The sequence below is a fragment of the Leuciscus leuciscus genome, assembly GCF_965113295.1.
Source record: "Leuciscus leuciscus genome assembly, chromosome: 17".
NCBI classification, from domain to species: Eukaryota; Metazoa; Chordata; class Actinopteri; order Cypriniformes; family Leuciscidae; genus Leuciscus; species Leuciscus leuciscus.
The window spans coordinates 33,406,790-33,431,997 of record NC_138741.1 but is presented as its reverse complement, the minus strand read 5'-3'; the positions used below and the strand labels follow the sequence as shown (position 1 = coordinate 33,431,997).

At 41.4% G+C, this 25,208-nt stretch overlaps 1 protein-coding gene across 1 annotated transcript in view; it reads left to right on the top strand.

The window, feature by feature from the left end:
• pxdn (peroxidasin) overlaps positions 1–25,208 on the top strand; it is an 88,498-nt gene that overhangs the window by 19,550 nt on the left and 43,740 nt on the right. The window contains exons 2-5 of the mRNA XM_082143403.1: positions 16,164–16,235; positions 16,452–16,523; positions 20,286–20,357; positions 22,234–22,305. Of these exons, the coding sequence (XP_081999529.1) occupies positions 16,164–16,235; positions 16,452–16,523; positions 20,286–20,357; positions 22,234–22,305 (288 nt within the window). The remainder of the gene's footprint in view (positions 1–16,163; positions 16,236–16,451; positions 16,524–20,285; positions 20,358–22,233; positions 22,306–25,208) is intronic.

The following is a 25,208-nucleotide window of genomic DNA, read 5'->3' as shown; positions in this document are numbered from 1 at the left end:
ACAGGACTATAACACAAGCACATGACAAACCAGGAGTGTCAGAGCTCTGTCGCCAAACCAAGATATAAACTAGACAGATGTGACAGAACCCTGACAGTTTCTAAGTTTCCATTTCCTGTGTTTTGTCCTGTGTTCAAGTTTGTTTCCTTGCACACCGATTATGTGTACACCTTTTTAAGTTGCTCATTACCCAATATATATATTTCTATATAGCCTTTTGTTTAGTTCTTTGTTTGGTTTTGTTTCATATTTTGGATTATTTTCATAAGCATAAACTGCAGTGATATGGTGAACAAGTGTTTCATATAATAGCTGTTACTATATTTTGAATAATTTTAACACTGAATTGACCAATCAGAAGCCTAGAGGAGAATTCCAAAACGATTTTATAATTTTTGTTTAATACACACTTTATTATATGGCTTTTCACAAATAAAAATAAATAAAATAAATATCCGCACTGTGTATTACATGGCCGTTACTGTGTCACTAATAAATTTGATAAAAAAAAATAAATAAAAAAAATCGAAATCTATTCTGACAACTAGGCAGTATAAAGAGATCTCTGTGTAATTAGGCTGGTTTAGGGCCATGTCTGCCATACAATATTGTTTTATGCTTGTGTTATAATTGCCTTAAAACATGTTGATAAAGGTGCTTTAAAGGCACTTTAAAGATGCATATCAGAGAGGGTTTTAGGGTAGTAATTTGTCTCCTTTAAGGCAAAGTCAACATTAATTGAGATACATTTGAAAACAGCATTTTTGTGTCAAAATGCTCTATCCACACTAGCGTTTACTAGTCAAGTGTCCACTGTCAAGTGTTTTCCAAAAGTTTCTCATCCACACTGAAACAACGGAAAACGCTAAACTCACCTTACTGCGCAATAACGTTCTCATGCTTTACTTCTGGCAGGATCATTTTATTTATCAAATTATTTCACCAATCACTGATGCTTCCAGGTTCCACTCAGTCATCATTATATGTCGGTCTAAAACGCAACTGCTCTCATGTTTTTCCGCAAGACAGCAATTGCGAGTCAATTTCCTGTCATCTTTGCAGGACTGCGATATGAAGAATGTACAAAATAACAAATCTTTAGCAACAGTGTGAAAGTGAATAGCTCATACGTAACAGAAACAATAGCGGTATAAACGGATATCATCGGTTCAATATGCGCCACATGACTAAACATGCGTCATCGTTTTAAAATATCTCAGTTTTCACAGTCCACACTACAATGCGAAAACTGTGTTTTCAAATTTGTCCACTTGGGAAAGCGTTTTCAAAAAGCTAAGTTTTCGCAGGACAAAAATGCTGTCTCAGTGTGGGACGGAAGTAAAAAGAGAAAAAGATGCGTTTTCAAACGAAAACATATTGGTGTGGACAAGGCCTACAGCTACAATACTAAACAAAATCTCAATAAGCTCACTAACAAACGTCTCATGTTACAACTGTAACAATGGTTCACTGAGAAGAGGAACTAGACACTGTAACTAGGATGGACGCTATGGGTACGCCATCAGCCTATCTGGTGTCTGAACCATGTGTGAAAACAGTCCAATTTGATTAGTTGGCGACAGTCTGTGACATCATTAGCGAAGCACCCGGAAGTACAAGTCATCAACTTTGTTGTGCAAGCAGACCCAATGGCATGGCAACGAGAAGCAGAGTCTTGTTCCCTTTCTCATGGAACCATGGTTACAGTTGTAACCTGAGACGTTCCCTTTCGAATGGGAACTCTACGCTGTATCTAGGATGGATGATATGGGAAACAAATATCCCTTCTGCGGGGATGCCTGCTTCACTAGGTGAAAGAATGCACACAGTAGGCATAGCATACATTGACTCAAAAGATTACTTAGCTGGAGTCAGAGCGTCCATCCATGGAGCACACATAAACAGACCGTCTAGTGGTAGTGTTCCCTAATCCATTATCTTCTGCAAAAATAGAAGATCCCTTCTATGCCTCTGTAGCAGGGGAATGCCCAGCTTGAATGAAACCTTCCTCCCTCGCCAGCGGGCTACTACAGCCCTTAAGACAGAGCTTTACGGAAAAAATGGCCAGGCTGTGACAGCCTTTTCTTGTCTGACACAGCTCTCAGGAAACGCCTGCCACAGGGAGGTTTTTTGTTTTGTTTTTTTATTCCTCAACTCATTAGTGTTGTCAACTCACATGAGAGTTAAACAGCTCAGTCAGGCATTTAATAACCCACTTTTCAAGGAAGCAAACCCCTACTTAGAAACCAAGCAGTAATTGGGGAGGGGGTGCAAACTAAATAGCAGGACAACAATTGCCATGATCCTATTTAGTTTCCTTTTGCATTACCCCAAAGAGGGAAATCAAAAAGGGGAGCGAATGTTACTTTAGAACTATGGTTTAGGAACATTTTGTTCAGTATACTCGAGGGGAGTAAAACATTAATTGTGCCACCATAGGGGAGCACCGAGCCTTTAGCTGGGTAGGGGACGATGGCTATATATATCAACCTGCGTCATCTGCTGTACCCTATCAGAATGTGTAGGCAGTTAGAGGGAGCCAAATCCCTAAGGCTACAGACTTGAGAGCTGTAATTCATAAATGGGGAAAGAAGTTAGAGGAAGACGAAAAAGGGAAGAGGAGAGATGTTATTTTTCATCAGCATTTGGGTCTTTACCGAAGGACTTCCTATTAATCACTTCCCTGAGGTCCTGTCTCTTCTTCCCCGCATCTCGCCTCCTCTGCACTTGACTCCTCGAGGAAGGAGGAGCGCAAGTAGCCACCCTCTCCCTCCGGTCCTCAGACTGTGACGGGCCTGAACCCCTTGAGGTTTTTAGACGGGGATCTGGATTGTTGCGGGATGTATTTCCTAAATGTTACCAACTGCGCCCTCGCCTCTCTAAACTTTCTAACCACTGTCTCAACAGATGAGCCAAAAAGTTCAAAGGGCAAGACTGTGGCATCGAGGAGAAAAAAAAATCTTTCTCCCTGATGTCTGCCAAGTTCAGCCACAGATGCCTCTCTGTGACCACCATTACTGCCATCGAGCGACCGATAGCAGCAGCTGTTTGTTTAGTGGTCCAGAGAGCTATATCTGTGTTCAGCAACTGCTTTAGGGGACAGTCTCTGGCCCTGATCCAGATATTTTAGCAGATCTACCTGGTAGGCCTGCAACGCTGCCATTGTGTCCAAGGCCCCCCCGCCTGACCTTCTGCCACATACGCCCACCATTCAAGTGTGAGGTGGTCTAGAACGGCCTGGATGACAGGGCAAGAGCTTTCAAAGAGGATGACTTACCCTGGGAGAGATAGCTTGCAATCGCATCGTCAAATATCCACACTCAGCTAATCCTTCCACATTTGCGTAGTTTGAATAATGAAATGGATACATTTGGGCTGAACATGACTTCTTCCATGACTTCTCCATTTCAAGGTGAAGGTTGGGAAGGAATGGAAAGCTCATGGGGGAAGGGTGAACATAGCCTAACAGGAACAGTCTACCACAATAAACTTTTGTTTTTCACACCCCCAAGCCAGATCCAATCAGGCCATGACCCCCAGCAATTCCCCTTATGCGGGGCTAGCAGGATGAGAAGACTCATTACACACACTTTCCTCGCCTTCTTCAACCACATCTGCTTCCTCTTGGCTGAATGGTGCCAGCAACATGCTATCTGCTGAATCGGATGTCTCGAGAGACAACACACCCTGATCCAACAGATCGCTCAAGCCCACGATCGAGGCGCGAGAAAGAGCCATCCCTTTCTCTAACTTCTCAGCAATCCCCACCACTGAAGCCTTCGCTTTGCCTCGACAACAGCGGGGCCTGAATAGGGACAAATGTGAACAGAGCTTCCTCGTTGTGAATCTATCACAATGGGTGCATTCAGAAACCTCATGCACTGAATGCTTATGCTCCTCTCCCAAGCAATAAACGCACAGGTTGTGTGTGTCCTCAGGTTTCAAAAACCTGGGACACGGAGGTACATACTTCTTAAAAACGCTTGTTAGAATTTTCCATGATCATGTCTTCACCACAAGCTAACAATACTAACAGCTGCTGAAGACAAAAATCTGTTGACATGTGCTACAGTCACCCTCTTATACTTTCAGGCTAATGACGTCACAGACTGTCGACAACTAAACAGTTTGCAGTGTTTTCACACATGCTTCAGACACAGGATTTGCTGATGGCGTCCCCATAGCGTCCAACCAAGACGCAGCGTAGAGTTCCCATTCGAAAGGGAATTAGTTGTTTGTTGGATGACTAGTAAACCACGCTGACCCATATCTTTGAAAGGAATAGTATGAATCTGTTGAGTATGTTGTGCAGTGCACTAGATGAGCTCAGTCTCTGTTTAGGGTGTTTCCTGAGGTATGATGGAGGTCTGCTGGAATCTGTGCAACCATGTCTGAGCATGTCTCTGTGAGGGGGGCATCCCTCAACATAAGGGCTGTCAGGCAGGGCCATTTGTCTTCTAGCATTTCAGAAGATCAGATGATTCGGATAGAAGTGCAGTGAGAGAACATTTTGGAGTTTCAGGACTCCCAGGAAAATGTAAGCAAAAAGTCTTGGCTTAGTGTCCTGATGGCAAGAAGAACATTTTTCAAAATCTCTTTCACTCACTTACTCATTTCATTTGGCAAAAGAAGAGAAAACAACAAAGATTTTTATCTGTAATTTAGTGGTTTATACTTTCCTTATGTGACAATCAATCAGGGAGGTTTCCTGTTCATCTGTGATAGAGGACCAATTTACGATGTGTACATTGGAGGGAAGTCTCTTGCTTTATCTGGGCCAGACATGTGACCAGAATCAACCTATGGATTGATTATGTATAGTTGTCATCTGTCACCCTATTAAAGGGTTATGAAACCCCTTGTTTCAGCACCAGTCAGTTCTTACCACAGTTTTTTTTTAAATGCTACAAAAATGGCCGTGGCAAGCTGCGGAGTAGAGAGGGAAGAGGAGAGACCGACAACAACAACAGCATCTAATTCAGACTGTTTTAAAGACTGTCTGAGTTAAAAGCATTTAAGCTTCTCACAAATGCACGCTGCAATTTAACATTACACACAAAACATTATGCACAATTTTGTAAGCTCACTGTAAATTATGCACATACATACATATCTACTTGTCTATTTGTGTCATGATTCCTGTCTTGTGTGGACTTTTGTTATTTCCTGTTCTGTGCCATGTTTTGTAGTCCTTTGTAGTTTTTCTTGTTTATTAGTCTCTCCAGGTGTTTCTAATTTGCCCCGCCCCCTTGTTATATTGTTTAGCTTGTTTGCCTGTGTATTTAAACCTCTGTGCTTCAGTTGTTGTTTGTCGGTCGTTGTTGCTTGTAGCTGTTTCCATGTTCCTGTCCTGAGTTCTGTGTTCCATTGTTTGCCCTGGATTACCTGTTTACTTTATTAAAGTAGTGCTTGCATGTGGATTCTCTCTCCGCTTCATTCCTGCCTCATCATAACAATTTGTCACCACACGTCTATTTGTCACAATTTAATAGTAAGTTTTAATAATGTCTTCTGAAGAAAAGACACAAGCAAATGCTTTTAGAGTATACTTGACAATGCAGATTTTCAAAGAACAAGGGTGCAATAAATTGGTGAAAAACATACATTCTTCAGAGAAAGAGGCATTTAGCCTGTCGGGTTAATGTTCTTTAAACAGAAAGATTCATAATAGTGTTAATTAGCGGGAGAAAAAAATAATTAAATAACTGGTCATTTCTTTTTAAGGTCATTAAACTTAGTTTTAAAAGCAAGTTTGTTTAACTATATAGCCTAAGCTGTAAAGTTGTTGAGTTGTCAGTCTTTTCTGCCCTTGTGTTACTTTTGCCTAAATTTTAGCCCAAGTTCTATCTAAGTTCTATCAAAATTTTCATCTTTCAGTATTACGGTTGCCTGTGATGTTACTGTAGACCAGGGATAGGCAACTCCGGTCCTGGAGGGCCACTGTCCTGCAGAGTTTAGCTCCAACCCTAATTAAACACACCTGAACAAGGCAATCAATGTTCCCTTTCAAGGCGGTCACTTCGACATTACGTCACTGACGTATATGGGAACTCCCTTCCTCCTCATTTTCACTGAAATCTTATTGGCTAACGCCAGCTGGAGACAGCTGGCCAATTGACGCGAAACATGCAAATGCTGACTGGTCCGCGGGCAGTATAAATAGCATGGGCGCGACAATTACGTCAGAATCTCTTTCTTCACGCTAGAAGTCTTATCTGAAGTCATCGTGGAAGTTGCAATAGAGGTCACCATGTTTCCTCCCCGCATCCGATGGCTGCTAACTTACATGCCAGATATGTGCGGGTCCTATCGACTCGCTCTACCCTAACAAGGATCAACCGAGGCCGCACTCACGACGACGGGCATGTGCCGGACAGTGCGCGCCCTCAGGGGAATAACCCGGGCATCAGCGGGGATGAGGCCCACTGCCGCCAGCAGGCCGCTGGTGGGCCCTCTCCCGCCCTAAGACGAGTTGACGCTGCCCGTCGCCACTCCGGTCCTCTTCGCGGGCTCGCTTGAAGGACTCGACGCGATAGGCTCTGTTGATAAGGATACTTTAGCCCGGTATCTCAGCCAGGCTGCTTCAAGAAAGACTCCCGTCTTCCACGGCGTCCTTTGGTAGTCGGGCGCAAGACGCGCGTCTAGAGAGACGAGGCAAAGGCCATGGCTCCGTGTCTAAAAGGTAAAGTACGGATGCTGTGAGTCTCTAGCATAGAGGTCTCTAGCCGCCCCGCTCTGACAATGGAAAGTGGCGCAATCCGGTGAGTGTTACCCCCCTTCTAGTCAGTCTTGACTACGGGGTTGCGCAGTTGTTACCGCTTACGCTGTTGACGCTGGGCCTACGTAACATTACATTTTGATGTGCTTGCACAGCTTATGTTGTCAGGCTGCCATGTATCCTTCAGTGCAACTGGCCATGCTGATTTAACTACATATTCACAGTTGTTGTCGCTACGCCACTGACGCTGTGTTTATGTACACACTGCACACTAATATGTGCTATAATTTGTCCCGTTGTATATTGCCCTGTATCCTTCAGTGCAACTGGCCATGCTGATTAACTACGTATTCACAGTTGTTGTCGCTACACCACTGACGCTGTGTTTATGTACACACTGCACTCTAATATATGTGCTATGATTTGTGCCTTTGTATATTGCCCTGTATCCTTCAGTGCAACTGGCCATGCTGATTAACTACGTATTCACAGTTGTTGTCGCTACGCCACTGACGCTGTGTTTATGGACACGCTGCACACTATATGTGCTATGATTTGTGCCGTTATATATTGCCCTGTATCCTTCAGTGCAAATGGCTATTCTGATTACAACATAATTATTCACAGTTGTTGTGCAACACAAATGATGCTGTGTTTACGTACACACCGCACTCTAAATGTGTTCATGATTTATGCCGCTATAAATTGCCCTGTATCCTTCAGTGCAACTGGCTATTCTGATTCTACTATGTATTCACAGTTGTTGTGCGATGCCACTGATGCTGTGTTTATGTACACTGATATGTGTGTGTTATGCTTATGCCACGATATTGCCCTGTATCCTTCAGTGCAACTGGCTATTCTGATTACTACGTAGTCACAGTTGTTGTGTGATGCAACTGACTCTGTGTTACGTACACTCTACACACTGTTATGTGTTAGGATTTATGGCACTATATATTGCCCTGTATTTTTCAGTGCAAATGGCTATTCTGATTACTACACAGTACGTATTCACAGTTGTTGCGCGATGCAACTGACGCTGTGTTTATGTACACACTACACACTGATATGTGTTATAATTTTGCCATTGTATATTGCCCTGTATCCTTCAGTGCAATGGCTATTCTGATTACTACACAGTACGTATTCGCAGTTGTTACGCGATGCAACTGACGCTGTGTTTACGTACACACTACACACTGTATGTGTTATGAATTTTGCCGTTGTATATTGCCCTGTATCCTTCAGTGCAATGGCTATTCTGATTACTACGCAGTGCGTATTCACAGTTGTTGCGCGATGCAACTGACGCTGTGTTATGTACACACCGCACTCTGTTATGTGTAATGATTTATGCCATTATATATTGCCCTGTATCATTCAGTGCAATGGCTATTCTGATTACTACGCAGTGCGTATTCAGTTGTTGCGCGATGCAACTGACGCTGTGTTTACGTACACACTACGCACTATGTGTTATGATTTTTTGCCGTTATGTATTGCCCTGTATCCTTCAGTGCAAATGGCTATTCTGATTACTACGTATTCACAGTTGTTGTGCGATGCAACTGACGCTGTGTACACACTACGCACTGATATGTTACGACATTGATATGTGTCTATGATTTATGCCGTTATATATTGCCCTGTATCCTCAGTGCAACCGGCTATTCTGATTAACTACGTATTCACAGTCGATGTCGCTATGCCTCTGACGCTGTGTTTTTGTACACATTAATGTAACTATGCTATCACATTGCCCTGTATCCTTCAGTGCAACTAGCTATCATATCTAACTGTGCATAGTCACAGTCGTCGCTACGGCGACTTGCGCTGCATCTGTGTACACACTGAAGCGTTATGCTGTTATGTTGCCCTCAACGTAACTGACCATTATGTTTGAACTGCGCATATTCATGCAGTTTCGGTCGCTTCGACTAGCGCTGCATTGTACACACAGATGTTTTAAATGTGCACACTGATGTGTTATGCTGTTATGTTGCCCTCTATCCTTCAGTGCAACAACCAGCTGTCCTATTTAACTGTGCATATTCGCAGTTCTGTCGCTACGGCGACTACACTGCACTTATGTACGTACAAGGATCTGTTTTTGCTATTTTGTTGCCCTGTTCCTTCAGTGCAAAACTAGCTATCCTAATCTAACCGTGCATATTCACAGTTTCTGGATGTATGTACGTGCACGGATGTGTTATGCTGTAATGCTGCCCTGTTTCCTTCAGTGCAGCTAGCCATCCTGATCTAACTGTGCATCTCAGCTATGGTGACTTACGCTGCGTTTATGTACATACATGGATGCACTATTCTTATGCACTTGTGTTATGCTGTCATGTTGCCCTGTATCTAGTGCAACTAGCTATCCCAGTCGAACTGTGCATATTCACAGTCTCTGTCGATACGGCGACCTGCGCTGCATTTATTTGCACATGGATGTGTTCATGCTGCGGTGTTGCCCCGTATCCTTCAGTGCCTATACTGAGCTACTGCTTATAGTTGGCACTACAGCGAGCGATGCTGTTACGTACATGTGCTACGCTGTTATGTTGCCCCGTTTCCTTCAGTGCAACTAGCTATTCTGTACTAACTCGTATACTCACAGTTCTAGCTACGGCTACGACTGTGTTTGTGTACTTCTGAGGTGCTATGCTATTATGGGGCTATTATCTAACTGCGTATATTCACAGTTGTTGTCGCTACGGCCACTGGCACTGTGTTTATGTACATTCAGCTATGTGTTAATTTGCACTTCTGTAAATCGGCTATAGAACATCGGACTATGTTCTACAAGGGAGTGTCAGTTTCCTCGTGACCCCCTTACTGGCCTATCATCCCCGGTTCACGGACCTGAGAGAGTTATGGGGCTCCCCCATGACAATCCCCCTCAGGAAGGTCCTGCTTCTACAGACGATTGGCCCCCAGCCCCGGGCTGTGGAACCTTCTTGTGTGTCCGCTGCTGGGTCCTGAGTTGAGCAAGACACTTCACACTAATAAGTGCTGAGAGCTCTCTTGAGATGCCCTTTCCCAGCGTCACTCTCCGTCCGATACCAAGCTGCGTTCCAAAGTCGCTTACACTGTTCAGAGCACAGATTGATCCCTGCCCGCTTTATCTACTGAGCCGTCAGCCTCGCATGATGCCGATGCTCAGAGTGCTGTTGGCCCTGTAAGGGCTTTGCGGATGTACGTGGATCACTAGGCAGCAGTCTGACTAGCTGTTTGTGTGCTTGGTGGATGGTACTAGGGACGTGCTGTTTTATACTGAGACTTTCTCACTGAATTCGACGCTTTTCAGTGTGGTTTAATGCCTACGGGATTAGGTATGCTGGCTGTCTTCTCAGAACACGTTTGCCAGGGTTTCAAGTTTTATGCACTGCCTATAGCGTCGTGGGTTCGGTGAGTTTTATTTATGTACTGCATGAACTGTTACCACCAGCTGTGCAGTAGGCCTAGTCTGCATTATGCAGAGTTACCATTGCTGCTAACTCTGTGTTATGACTATAATGTTACATAGCTGTTTCTGCATTACGCAGTAGTTTTCAATGTGCTGTTAACTCTGTGTATGGCTATAAGGTTATGCAGCTGTCACCGCTATTGCCGTCGACACTGTGTTAACTCTTGTGCTTGAGTGTTTATGGTGTTGTGCTGCCCTCCAGTGCAGCCTTCGCTTCATTGCATTGGATATGCAACTTGGTAAGGTTGGAACAGACGTTTCTTGGTCAAGTTTCGCCTATCGGTTCGAGTGCTCCTAGCGGCGCTGCTGGCTTAGAACTGTTGTCTCTCGTGGGAGTGTAGCTTGACCCCGTTCAGGGCTTATCTTCACTGCGCTCACGGCGGGATTCTATACAGTTCCCATATACGTCAGTGACGTAATGTCGAAGTGACCGCCTTGAAAGGGAACGTCTCCGGTTACTATCGTAACCTCGGTTCCCTGAGAGGCGGGAACGAGACATTACGTCAGCCGCCGTGCTCGCCGTTTGATCAGCTGTGCTAGCGTTCAGTCTTGATTCTGACGTAATTGTCGCGCCCATGCTATTTATACTGCCCGCGGACCAGTCAGCATTTGCATGTTTCACGTCAATTGGCCAGCTGTCTCCAGCTGGCGTTAGCCAATAAGATTTCAGTGAAAATGAGGAGGAAGGGAGTTCCCATATACGTCAGTGACGTAATGTCTCGTTCCCGCCTCTCAGGGAACCGAGGTTACGATAGTAACCGGAGACGTTTTCAGGATTACTAGATAGATACAGGCAGGTGAGTTTTTATCAGGGCTGAAGCTAAACTCTGCAGGACAGTGGCCTCCAGGACCGAAGTTGCCTTTCTCTGCTGTAGACAATCTCTGTGGGATTTTTATATATCTCCCTTTTTGGGTCAGTATAGTAATAGTGGACAGGAAAGCATATTGGATCAAACATTAAACCTAACTCACTGCTGTGTGTGTTCATCAAAATGATCCAAATTGTTTTTTTAACCCAACATTTTTTGTGTTTACTAGTTTATTTGATTCCAAATGATCAACTAATAAAACTGATTTAAATGATCACCTAATCATAATTTTGTCCATGCGCGTTCTCCTGCACTAAACTCTTGTACACGTGAGGCAAGAATGAGTTTACCAGAAGTTATATTACTATATGTATTAACCATAATAGGGCTTTAGATTCTTCTTTAAATTAGATTCTTTAGATTTAGGTTTAGATTATTCTCTAACATGCAAACCATATGTTTTTACCTGTAGAATTTCCATGAGGGTTTTCACGTCAATGTATAATGTCTAGGGAAATCAAGTAAAAGTCAGTAGATCCCAGCTGTAAATAAGATGATGTTTGATGTTTATCCAAGGGGCTTTATTAGTTATCTGGTTGGTGAGGAATTCCCAGCATTTAAATGTATGCACACTGTGACCTCACAAGACCTCCTAATATTTGGAATAACAGATGTGAATGGAGTCAAGTATTTAGGGTAGAAGTAGCTGTTCCAGCACAATGTAGGTGTCCTCCTTCACACTTTCTTTGAATTGTGTTTCTCACCGATGTTGGTATAGCTAAATTCATAAGTTGGTTTGACTCACTCAGAATTCCAAATCCAAAAGCTTTGGAGTAAACGTAACAAGAAACTTGATTCTTCCAGAAGGTTAATTCAATATTTACATCATACAAAAGAAATTTGACATAGAAAACTTTGAAGATAGCTTTATCTTGCTCACAGCTGTGAGGATCGAACTGATACGAGCAGGAGACAGACGTGCCTGCATCGTCGTCGAACCCCACACCACACCTGAAAAGGTGGTCCTCTGTAATGGAGAAAGCACATTTTTCTTTGCGTTTAGCCTTGACCTCAATACTTTCATGTGGGCGAAGCCCACACTCTTCCCCAGCTAAGCTTTTACCTCCTGTTCCATAACCACAGCCTTCTCTGGGCCTACCACTGTGGAGAGGACCCCCCTGTGTGCAGGACCCATTGAGATATATTTGGCAGAAGTTCCCATGCAGCCAAAAAATCTACTATGGGAACCAGTCTCTCAACACTGGTCTTAGGTGTTACTCGAGCGACCAATTTGATGCCACGAAACGGATGACCGGCAGGAAACAACTGAACTGACCACTCTGAAACCCTCCTCTGCAACGTTTCCGTGTGGACACTGAGAACTAGAACTCGCTGAAGACCGCTGCGCCCCGAAGCACATGAGGAAGCGGGGTTGGCAGAATGGTCCCCTGAGGGTATCAAAGGAAGATGGGCACCATATAGTGAGGTGTTATCCGTTTCCCTCTGGAATTTCGCCATTTAATTCCTCAGAATTAAATGCAGTCAAAGATCAACCAGATAAGTAAAAACGATCTGGATGAAAGGCTGAATATAGTGTATTAATACAGACATCAAAATCAGATGAGCATTTACCATTTTTTTTTGGCCCGATGCCAAACTTACTTGCCGACCCCTGCAATAGATTATTTCTTACAGTCTGCAGCCCCATAATCTACGTGTTGCCTCAGCAAACGCGAGATCCGAGCCACTTTCATAAGACTTTCTTTCCCTCAAGAAGAAAGCCAACAGGAGCGGACAATATCTTACCATCAGGAAATTTATGAATGGACACTGTCAGCCCCCTTTTACAAGAGCTGACGTCTGTGCTCTATTCCCAAACAAACAACACATAAATTGCGTGTATCCCCACTCGTATTGTAGCGAAGGCAGGGAGACACACACTGATTTCACACGTGCTTCCCGACGCATTCACGCAGAGCGTTCCCACAGCATCAATTCTCGACGCAGCGCGAGTTCCCTTGAAAGGTAACTTTTAGCTTTAATCACCAGCTTTTGGACCTGGTTATTGCTTTTAGTCCGTTCTCTGTTCAGTATCTCATAGGGCATGTGTATTGGTGCATGCCCTATTTACAGTTTGGTGGTTTTTGCAAGTCAAATCAATGGTCTCTGTGACAGAAAAACACAGCCATCCTTTTATTGCCTGGAATGCTATCCTTTAGTTATTTGTTCTCATAATAAGGTAAATTACATCATGATGCCAGTGAAGATACGGAGCACTAGTACCCTCCCCTACTACTCCATGCCTGTTTCAGTGTACTAACAAATGCACCAAAAACACAAAACAAATAATAAGTAGAGTCAGTCAATTTAAATAGCACATTTCACTATACATATTGTTTCAAAACAGCTGCACTGAGAAACCTGCCTTAATACTCTGTGTGAGCAAACCAAAGGCAACTATGGCAAAAAAAACAAAAACAACTCTGAGATTAAGCAGGATGAGGAAGACATCTTGAAAGGATCGACATTCATGGTGGCTTAAACAATTGTCTAGGACAAAGTAGAAAAAAATTTGTTATAGAAAATTGGGTTACACTTTATTTTTAGGTGTCATTGTTACAGTGTTATTATTATATATTTAAGTACTACTAAGCACTAAGTAATACTAAGCAACTACATTCGGACTCATCCGGAACGGTGACGAGTCTGCGTACAGACAGGAGGTGGAGCAGCTGGCTCTTTGGTGCAGTTATAACAACCTGGAGCTGAACACGCTCAAAACAGTGGAGATGATCGTGGACTTCAGGAGAAACCCCCCTGCACTCCCTTCACTCACCATCATGGACAGCACTGTGACTGCAGTAGAGTCATTCAGGTTCCTGGGCACCACCATCTCTCAGGATCTGAAGTGGGACACTCACATAGACTCTATTGTGAAGAAAGCCCAACAGAGACTGTACTTCCTGCGTCAGCTGAGGAAATTCAACCTGCCACAGGAGCTGCTCGTACAGTTCTACTCAGCTGTCATCCAGTCCATCCTCTGCACTTCCATCACCGTCTGGTTCGGCTCTGCTACCAAAACCGACCTCCGTAGACTACAGCGGATAGTTCGGACTGCTGAGCGAATCACTGGCACTACCCTTCCCACACTCAAAGTACTGCACTCATCCAGAGTGAGTAAAAGGGCTCGCAAAATCACTCTGGACCCGTCACACCCAGCACACTCTCTGTTTGAACTGTTACCGTCTGGTCGACGCTACAGAGCACCGAGCACAAAAACAACCAGACACAGGAAAAGTTTCTTTCCCCAGGCCATCTACCTCATGAACACTTAAATGTTCCCCTACTGTGGAACAAACATGTGCAATACTTCCCTCAGACATTTCATTATAGCACCTTATAACTTTATATATATTTATAATTTATAATCTTTTTATTTTATTTTTTCTTTTTTTTATTTTTTTTTTTTTATTATTATTATTTTTTTTTTTTTTATTTATACCTGTTACTTGTCACTTGTCTTGTCACTTTGTATTGTATGTGTACTGGAAGCTACTGTCACCAAGACAAATTCCTCGTATGCGCAAGCATACTTGGCAATAAAGCTCTTTCTGATTCTGATTCTGATTCTACATGTACTTACTATAGGGTTCGGGTAGGATTAGAATTTGGTTGAGGGTTAGTTGCATGTAATTATGCATAATTTACTATTATTACTATGGTAAGTACATGTTATGTAACAAGGACACTGTAAAATAAAGTGTTACTGCAAATTGTAATGGTCACTTGTTGATTTGTTGTTAAATAAAATATAATAGTTGGTGATTTGTAAATTTGGAGCCCATCCTGAGATGACTGGAGCGATCCATCAGTGGTCAGGGAAATATCTTTCACTTGCTGGCTTATAATATTACTGATATTAGATACGGAGCTGCAAATATAGGTGTAGGTGGGGGATAATGGAGATTGTTGGTGGTGGGTCAGCTGGATCTGACCAGGACAGGAGCTTATGAGGTAAAGTCAGAGGAAATAGTGATTAATGTTAGTCTTAGTCCCTAATTATAGTTCACAAACTCTGTTATATCCTGAGAATAATAGTCGGGATTCCAGCAGACCTAACAATACAGCACAGTTGAGCGCATGTCTATAAAAAGTTAGTTATATGGTTGGCTAGACCGATATGTCTAGACTTTAGCCGAGAGAGTGTATTCAGAATCTCAGGGGCCATAAAGGAAAGGGATAGAGGAAGAGGAAGAGATTGAATATATTTTCAACCTTACTTCTAACATGTGTTGGTAATCATTTAAATATTAGTTATTGGGGATCTGAGGAATCAGTACTTTAAATCAGAGCATTTAAATGCAAGTATCAGCATTTTATAATTAAATTGAATTCAATTATTTATAATTCATAATTAAGTAAGTAACAGGCCACCAAAGTAGCTGTGAAACTAGATATTCTGACACTGTTTATGTCCTCAGGACATGGGACATGGTCCTCTTGACTCCTGCATCTTGAATTTACAAATGCTTGAACCTTATTTACATGCCACTATGATAACATGCTGTATGGGGACAATGACAAAGTGGCTTTAAATTGATATCGAGAGACAGAGTCTACAGACATTATATTAAAAGAACATCTTGAAATGTTTGGTCTTATTAACATCTTGTTTTTATCAGAATTTGCAGAAGGACAGAAGTCATCAAGGCTTTAGTTTAAATGTCCTAAATGTACTCTTAGAAAGCAGTGAAATTACATCTAGTGTCAAGGACATAGAGCTGCATGTCATAACAGTGTAAGATAGTTCCTTGTAATATCAGCTGTACCTTGTAATATCAGCTGAAAGATGCATATATAAGCAATACATTAAAGGGCCTGAGACAGAGCCTTGTGGCACTCCACACTTCTTAGGTCGGAGTTTGATGATGTATAATGTCATGGGTAGCACTGAAATTTTAATTTGTATTCAGAACCACAACAGCAGATACATATTTTCGGTGTTTTAAATTAAGCCTGTTAATGATTGTCACTAAAGTTATGTAATATAACAAAAAAAAAATGGATTTACTTAATACATGACAACGCTGTGTGCATAAAATACCATGGCAAATGCAATAACATACACTTCTTTTTTTATCTAAAAGTGTTTCTTTTTTGTTTCCAGAGATTTGAGATTCAACAAAATCAAGGATTTACAGCCAGGCTCCTTTAGGCGGTTGAAGAATCTCAATACACTGTAAGTGTCCATGTTTTCTAAAGTTTTGCCACCTTGTAAAACTTACTCTATGATATGATTGCTGTTTTTGTTATTGGCATTAACATGCTTTTTTGGTTTCATGAAACCAAACTAAACAGAACTAAACATTTTGGATCATGTACATTTGTTTGACACATGTATTATGCATGCCCATCTGTTTTAATGTCTTATTCATTTCTTTCCTCTTTCTTTAAGCCTTTTAAATAATAACCACATCAGACGAATCCCAAGAGGAGCCTTTGAAGATTTGGAAAACCTAAAATATCTGTGAGTTTTTCTTTGATTCTGATTTGACTTCTTATGGAACAGATTTGGTTATAGATTCTATAAAAAGTATATATAGAAAGTGTAAAATGAGTGATACTTTATGCATAATAGTGTGCCAGATTTAAAGCAGTAAAGTAATATTGACTCTTAAGTACTGTTGATTTGAACAGTTTATATTGGCTCCAAGTACAGTTGACTTTTTAACCACTGACTGAAGGCACATCATAAAGTTTAAATGTACATTATTGTAGGTGTTGTATGATAAATCTTCCATCTTCACCAGTTTTACACAGTAAAGAGTTGAGGTCATGGAATGAAGCTCTCACACATATGGGGAATGTAACTGTCTGCACTGTGAAATTATCTGTCTGACGGCCCTGACCCAAAAGTGCAGAGATCAGACGGAGATGGAATAATTGCTCTCTGCTTAGGCGTTGCACAGTTCCTGTCTTTGTTCGTCACAGGGCAATTCGAGAATCTCAAACTTTAGCTGTGGTGAGAGCAGCCTGTGTTTATATTTAAATAGTCACTTGTTTGAAATGTTTCACACCTGGTTTTGCCTAGATAACATCTGAATTCAGCTGGTCAGATAATACAAAAAGAGTAAAGTACGTGTAGGTGAATCTCATCAAACCTCTCAAGAAAATGCCAGGCTCATATTTCACCCCAAAATTAAAGTAAATAAATATATAAATGAGTTTGTTTTTATAACCACCAAGATTTCAATTTGGCATTGACATTATTTTTTAGTTGTCACATCCATCCCCTCCCCTACATATTATAACTGTAATGTGAAAAAAGTTTTTAAATCAAAAAGAATTTAAGACTATTGGCATATCACCAATAGCATGAAAAATCCAGTATAACAAACCGAAAGTTATTAATTAACTGTGTGGCACTGAGTTGTGTAATGTCTTTCTATTTATTAGAAATATGTAACTAAGAAATATGAAATGTTCTATAATAATAAGTCAAATATGAGTTGATGTTGTTAATAAGAAATATTTGACAGCAAATATAACCTCTGAAGCTTGCCACGTTGTCTTATTTGTATTTTGTTTTATTTTTTATCTTAATTTGTGCCACTCTTCACTGCAAAAAAATGCTTTTCTTACTTAGTATTTTTGTCTTGTTTCCATTCCAAATATCTAAAAATTCTTAAATCAAGATGCGTATATTAAAGTAGTAAAAGGCCATAAGATATTATGTCTTGTTTTCTGGGGAAATAAATCAAAATTTAGTGAGTTGTTGCTTTAAAAAAGTAAAATTATCTGCCAATGGGATAAGAAAAATAATCTTAATTCAAACAGAAACAAGATCATTTTTCTTACCCCATTGGTAGATAATTTAGCTTTTTTTAAGCAACAACTCACTTAATTTAAATTTATTTCCCCAGAAAACAAGACATAATATCTTATGGCATTTTACTTTTCTGGCAAATGGATCTTGATTAACAATTTTTAAGTAAGTAAAGCATTTTTTGCAGTGTTATAATGTTGGTCTGTTGCATGTTAAAGGGATACTTCAGGATTTAACATTAAGCTTTGTATTAGTAGAAAACCTGTAGTATTTTCGAATTACCGTGCTTCCCACCCTCATATCCCCCTGAGACGAGAGATTTATGTATTTTTTTGTCTGGAAAAAATCCTCCGATGAGCAAAAATCGTCATTTTGCGTCATCGGTGGATTTTTTGGCCAGAGGCTGAAGACTACAGCCAGTAGGAGGAGCTGTCCCGCATGTTTTCAACCCGCCCATAGAGGGTGGGATCTCACTCACAGAATGTACACATAGTATCAGCCGTCTTTCTTTGGAAGCTAAGCTAGCAGGCTCTTGTTCTGTGGAGAAAGCTGAGTAGTAGGAGAAAGCTGAGTAGTAGGGGTTACTATCCTCTTTTTCCCGGATATGTCCGGCCGCCGAGATCGTCCAGAATGTCCGGGATTCAGCTTTTGCTTTCTGCAGTCGCCATTCATTGTTTACATGCACACCTTTTGTTTCAATCTAACTGAATTCATTCCGATTGGTGAATCTGAATGTAGTGTTTACATGAACGCTAAACAAGTGATCGGTTGATGTGCGTTTTAACATTGATAAGAAAATTCCCGCTCCTCCGTGAGAGATATGAGACCGGTGCGTCTTAGTAATCACGACGGGAAAAATGGTCGGCGCACCAGGCGCATGGTCTAAGATGGTCCTATTCTCTTAACGAGTAATGGGTGTGTTTTGGGATTTACGTGTGTTAAACCAATCAGAGTCTCATCTCCTATTCCCTTTAAATGCCAGTTGCGCTCACGCCATGGCGGATTCTCTATTTACATGACGGAATTTGATAGTGGAAAGACCGAACGCGTCTCCAGAGCGCAAACGGATGTGCTCGTGCGCGAGGTAAAAGTGCGCAAGCAGACCATCTACGGGACAAGCCGGATTCCACAATATCTTTACACAATAATAATCTTTTACATTGTAATCCTCTTATTTTAAATATTTGGCATGTTTGTGTGCTGCTGTGCATCCCCGTGTGTAATAAGCAGAGTGTACGCGTGTTGTGGACCCGCCTATAGGCGCACATTACTAACGTGCTCATTAAATAAAATAAATAAAAAATTGCAGTCTATTTCTGTTGCCTCAAAATAGCAACGCGCCAACAATGCGCCAGAACACACCTCGTTTTCAGACCAGCAGCCCATGGGCGCACAAATGGACGCAAATGCATTTGCTATTTAAATAACGTGGCGCAGGATGTGAAAATGATAACTGTGTCGGACTGAAACTAGCAAAAAAACACTTGTATCGCGCGTGGCGCTGCATTGAGCCGGGTGTAAGATAGGGCCCTAAACCTTAATGTATGTGTTTTTAAACTTTGCTAATTTAAAACATGATCAAAACAGTAATCTATTTTAATGGAAAAAGTTCAAATAAGTGATCAAGTTACTAAATATCAGGAATCAGTCGGTAGTTGTTTGTTAAAATCGTTGTCGTATTGGCCAAAAATGGCCATTGTTCCTAATGACCCCATTATAGCAATAATATTCAACTGGCTTATTTGCAGATTCTTAAACAACTTGAACAGCTCTCATAATTCTCATAACTTAGGTTTGATCACGTTTTGCACTGTTTAATACTAAAGAGAAGTGCTGCTTAAATATGAAAATCTTGCATATGTGTATGGAATATATACATGTGTATGTATGTATATATTTACGTGTGTATGTATATACCTTATGCTGCAGCACATATTCTCTTAGCATTATCATTGTAAAGCTGCTTTGGAACAATCTACATTGTTAAAAGCGCTATATAAAAATGAAGATGACGACTTGATTTGACATATACTTCCTGTGGGATGGTATCATCGTCCTCAAGGTCAGTGGATCATGTGGTTTATGTGAATGAGCCCTCGTTCTCAACAGCCCTCTGTCCCTAGACAGGGAAACCACAAACATGAGTTCCTGTTTCCCACAGGCCCCTTTCTGTGTTACCAATATGCAGTCAATATGCAACAGTCTTCTGTTATTTTTATTCTTCTATTATTCCTTCATTATATGATATGACAAGTTTATTTTGACCTGTTTTCTTTTTTCTGTGTGTGTGTGTGTGTGTGTGTGTGTGTGTGTGTGTGTGTGTGTGTGTGTGTGTGTGTGTGTGTGTGTGTGTGTGTGTGTGTGTGTGTGTGTGTGTGTGTGTGTGTGTGTGTGTGTGTGTGTGTGTGTGTGTGTGTGACATTCAGCCCTAACCCTTGTGATATCCCTGAATATTTCTTCCAGCTATTTGTACAAGAATGAAATTCAGGCAATCGACCGAGAAGCTTTTAAGGGGCTCGTCTCTCTAGAACAACTGTAAGTGACCCTCTGCCCTGTCTAAGTTTCCTTTCCATGTTAATTCTGGCTATAGTAACCAAAATGTTTGGAATAGTTCTCCCAAAATGAAAATTGTTATCTCTTGAATAAAAACAATTTATGTTCCTCACACAAAGCTATTGTATCGCTTCAGAAGACTTGGGCTTTTTTTGGACACTATAATGATATTTTTATGGTGTGAAATGCATTCAGTCCCAACTTATACACTCTAAACAAAAATGGTGCTAAATAGCACTAAAAGTGGTTCATTGGCTTGTAATCATAGGGGAACCACTTTAAGTGCCATATAGCACCTACCTTTGTCAAATGGTGCTATGTAGAACCATAAGAGGTGCCATATAGCACCTTAACCACCCCAAAGAACCGCTAAAGAACCGCTGAAGAACCAAACTGGGCTTAACAGGTTCTTTAAATGGTAGTGGTGCTATATAGCACCTTAACCACCGCAAAGAACCCCTGAAGAACCGCTGAAGAACCATTTTTTTTTAGTGTGTAGTAATTGCATTGAAAATAACAACTGTCAAAATTGATCTTTTTGTATTCCACAAAAGAAAGAAAGTCATATAGGATTGGTGTGTAAATTATTGCAGAAGTTTTTATATTTGGCTGAACTATTCTTTTAAAGGTATGGTGAAAATGTATCCGTGTTTTACACAAAGAAATTTGATAAAGCACAATGCCAAACTGGGGAGTGTAAATCCTAAAACAAAATAACATTTAGATTTCACAGAGAACCTTCCCTTGGGAGTAATAGCTCATATTTTCTTGTATTGTTCCACTTTTTTAGTTATTTAGTGATATCTTTCAGGAAATTTCAGGTTTTGGTAACATGTTCATAAAATTCTCACTGGCAGCTGACTAGAATGCAGCTATGCAGTATATATATACGGTATATGCCAGGAAAACATAAGCACACTTTACAATCACTTAAAGTATTTCTTATTACTCTCCATGACCTTTTGTTTCTGATATTGTTATCTTCATTTAAACCCACAGCATTTTAGTCTTGTAGCAAGAGCTATTTATGATGTCACAGAGTTGGAATTTTGTTATCACCTCGTTCATATTGTTCAAATCAACATGAAATGAAACTAAATTGTGTTTGCTTTGCCAATATACATCCCTGGTCTTATTGTACCTGATTGAGCGGTGTACATTATTTTAAAGGTGTCATATGATGCTTTATGTTTTCTTTTTCCTTTAGAGTGTAATTTAGCTATTTTTGCATGTATAAGATCTGCAAAGTTAGAAAGCTCATATTTCCCCACAAAAGGGATTTATTCTATCTAACAGAGCTGCAGACATTTAACTGTTTGTGTTTACAATTGCTTTAGAAGCCTTGGAAGCTGAAGCTCGCGGTTATGGTAAGAGGCGTTACATTTCTGACACGTCTTGAGGTGTTTGGCCAATCAGAGTGCACTGGGTCAGCTGGCCAATCAGAGCACTCTGGAGTTTTCGGAAGGAGGGGCTTTGTAGAAATCAGAGCGTTTCAGACAGACTGGGAATAGAGGTGCAGCAATAATGTACAGTATGTAAAAAATAATGTGTTTTCTGAACATTAAAACATGTTAACCTATTCTAGTACACCCAATAAACAAAATAATGACCTTATAAAATAGCATCATATGACCCCTTTAAAGAAAATTAAATAATGGTCTCCATTCTGGAATCAAGTCCTGTCCTATTATTTTTATCTTGGTAAAAATACACAAGATTATGGAAGGTTCTGTGTTAACAGACATTAGGCACAAAACATGTTCAAAATGAAGTCAAAAATCTGTGGAAAAGCATTGATAGAGTGTTTGATCTAGATACCATGTTTATGGGAAATAAAACGTATGACTCTCTCTCACAGATACCTGCACTTCAACAACATCGAGTCATTGGAGCCCGAGTCTTTCTCTCATCTACCCAAGCTTGAGAGGCTGTGAGTTTTGCATGCATCTCAAACCTCAAATCATCACTCATGTTTATCATGTTTAGTCATGATAACACATCCCTTTTTAAAACGAGATAAAAAAAAAAAGATAAGCTTGTAGGCAGACGTGTCTATGATGTTATCGTTTTTTTTGCAATCAAAGGAACACTTTAACCTTGTAAAGCCTGACAAATGAAATATTTAAACTTTTGGGGGCGCGTCCTCATAGCGTCAGCAACTAATGTGGCGTCACGTTCCTTTCTCAGGGAACCGGGGTTACATGTGTAATCCTAGACATTTTTCAACAAAGTTTTGATAATGTTGATCATTTAGAGCACTCAGAATTGTGCATATCAAATATGATACTGTAGGCTTTACTGTAGGGTTAAGTAAACTTCCATTTTAGATATTTATGTGGATCTAACACAATACTAGTAATAATAATAAATTAAGTAGTGACAAAATGTTCAGAAATGTTGTCATTTTAGTTCATCATGGTGATTGACCAATTCAGCACTGGAGTTTGTAAGCCAGAATCTAATGGGCGGTGAAGAAGTGAACATGAATATAATCTGCATCTGGATGGTGATTAATGAAACTAACCCTCCTGTTATTTATATGAGTAGTTGTGAACAGTAATGCCATCCCTGGGAAAGTAACCCCTTCTGTCCTGGTATAAAGCAAGATCGTCCCTGTGGACCCTCATCTTTGCATATCTCTATTCCACAGAGCATATACTGTACATTACCAGTCAAATGTTTGTGATAATTAAGATAAAAAAAAAATCAAAAAAAATCTTATGCTCACCAAGACTGCATTTAAAAATACATTATAACATTGTAATATTATTACTATTTAAAATAACTGTTTTCGATTTGGATATATTTTAAATTATAATTTATTCCTGTGATGCAAAGCTGAATTTTTAGCTCATTACTCCAGTCTTCACTCTCACATGATCCTTCAGAAATAAATCTAATATGCTGATTCGATGCTCAAGAAACCTTTCTGATTACTATCAATGTTGAAAACATATTTTTGTGGAAACCATGATCCACTACCATTCAAAAGTTACTTCAGCAAGGGCGCATTAAATTGATCAAAAGTGACAGTAAAGACATCCATAATGTTACAAAAGATATCTACTTTAAATAAACACTGTTCTTTTGAACTTTCTATTCATTAAAGAATCCTGAAAAAATGTGTTTACAGTTTAGTTCTCAAAAATTGAAATAAGAAAAATTATTTTAATATACTAGTGCACGCTCATGCAAAACTCACAATGATAAGGTGTGTTGGGTATTTTTTAGTACATTGATATACATTATACAGAATACTAGGGTATTCTGAGTGGTTGCTAGGTACTTTAGTTATTTACTATCAAAATACTCAAAAGAGCCCACCTTCAAGTCTCGATGATATTCTGGCCTTCAGATATCTGGTCCCTCCTTAAATTTAACAATTTGGTACTACTTCAGTTTACGGTACTTCAGTTGCTCCCCATCCCAGTCCTTCTGCTATGCACAAGGCCGCTTCAGCAAGCATTGAGGGCGACATGGGGTCAACAATGAGAGTGTTTCCGCTGGGTCAATCCCCACAGGCCTCTCATTCCTCGTCATGCTCGTTGTGCCCAGTGGAGTATCTAGATAAGTTAGGGGTTCGTCTTGTGGCAAAACCTGAATTTTTCATTCGGGGCTCCAGATGAGGGTGAATTATTGATTGTAGCGTCAGAGGGCGGGCTTATGCCTTCCAATACTGGACTCCAAACCTTTGGGTGTAGTAGCTCAGTCTGAGTCCGACGCAGAGTTGGCAGCCATGCTTGCCCGGGCCGAGAGACATCATGCTGGAGTGGAATCCTCTGCCCTGTCCCGAACATTCGTGGCTGGATTACTGGTATCTGGGCTCAGAGAAGTGAATGGCCTCTTGGGCCTTTCTTCCCGGAAGTGCATGAAGAGCTGACAAAGTCGTGGAAAGCACCTTTTACTGCCAGGTCCTGCTTTGCCAGCTCTTCCACCCTCACAACCCTCGACAGTTGGGCAGCCAGGGGTACACGGAGGTCCCACATGTGGTGCATGCAATCGCGGTGTGTTTATACCCGTAAAAAAACGCAGCCTCCTGGTCTCCCTCACAAACTTTCTCACTTTGTCTCTGACAGCGAAAGCGTACAGTGCTTCTGGACAGGCTGCCTCCTCTCTGCATGCTATGGTCATCCTGCAGGTTCATCAGGCCAAGGCACTAAAAGAGCTGCACGAGGGTATTTCTGAGCCGGTATTGATGCAGGAACTGCGTTCGGCGACCGACTTCGCCCTATCGTCATGGCTCGGGCTGTCAGCCAGGTGATGTCCTCCATGGTGGTCCAGGAACTCCATCTTCTGGCTCATCCTTGCTGAAATGAATGACGGCGACAAGGTTCGCTTTCTTGATGCCCCTATCTCGCCCCCATCTTCGGCGACACTGTCGAGGACTTTGCCCAGCAGTTCTCGGCAGTCAAGAAGCAGACGGAGGCCAATAGCATCTTGCCTAAGTGAGATCCCACCTACAGGCCACTGAGGTCCCGCACCCCACCTGCTCATCACCAAGGGCCTCTAACTGTGGCAGCCACACCAGCAACTCCGCAGTCCGAACCCAAAGCCTGGGCGCAGCGTTGAGCCACCCGCAGGAAAGCAAAGCCGCCTGTCCCTCAGGCGAGCACCAAGAACTTGAAGAAGGCTTCGAAGTGTCCCTGACATGGGCGACTCAGGTATGAAGGAAGCTGCTCTTTCCCAGGAGACGTACTCCTCAACCCGTCTCGCTGGCTCATCAGAACAGCCAGACTCAGTTATGTGATTCAGTTCACCAGGTGCCCGCCCATATTCAGCGGCGTCCTTTTTACCTTGGTGACAGGCAAAGATGCCCGGTTGTACTTGCCCTGC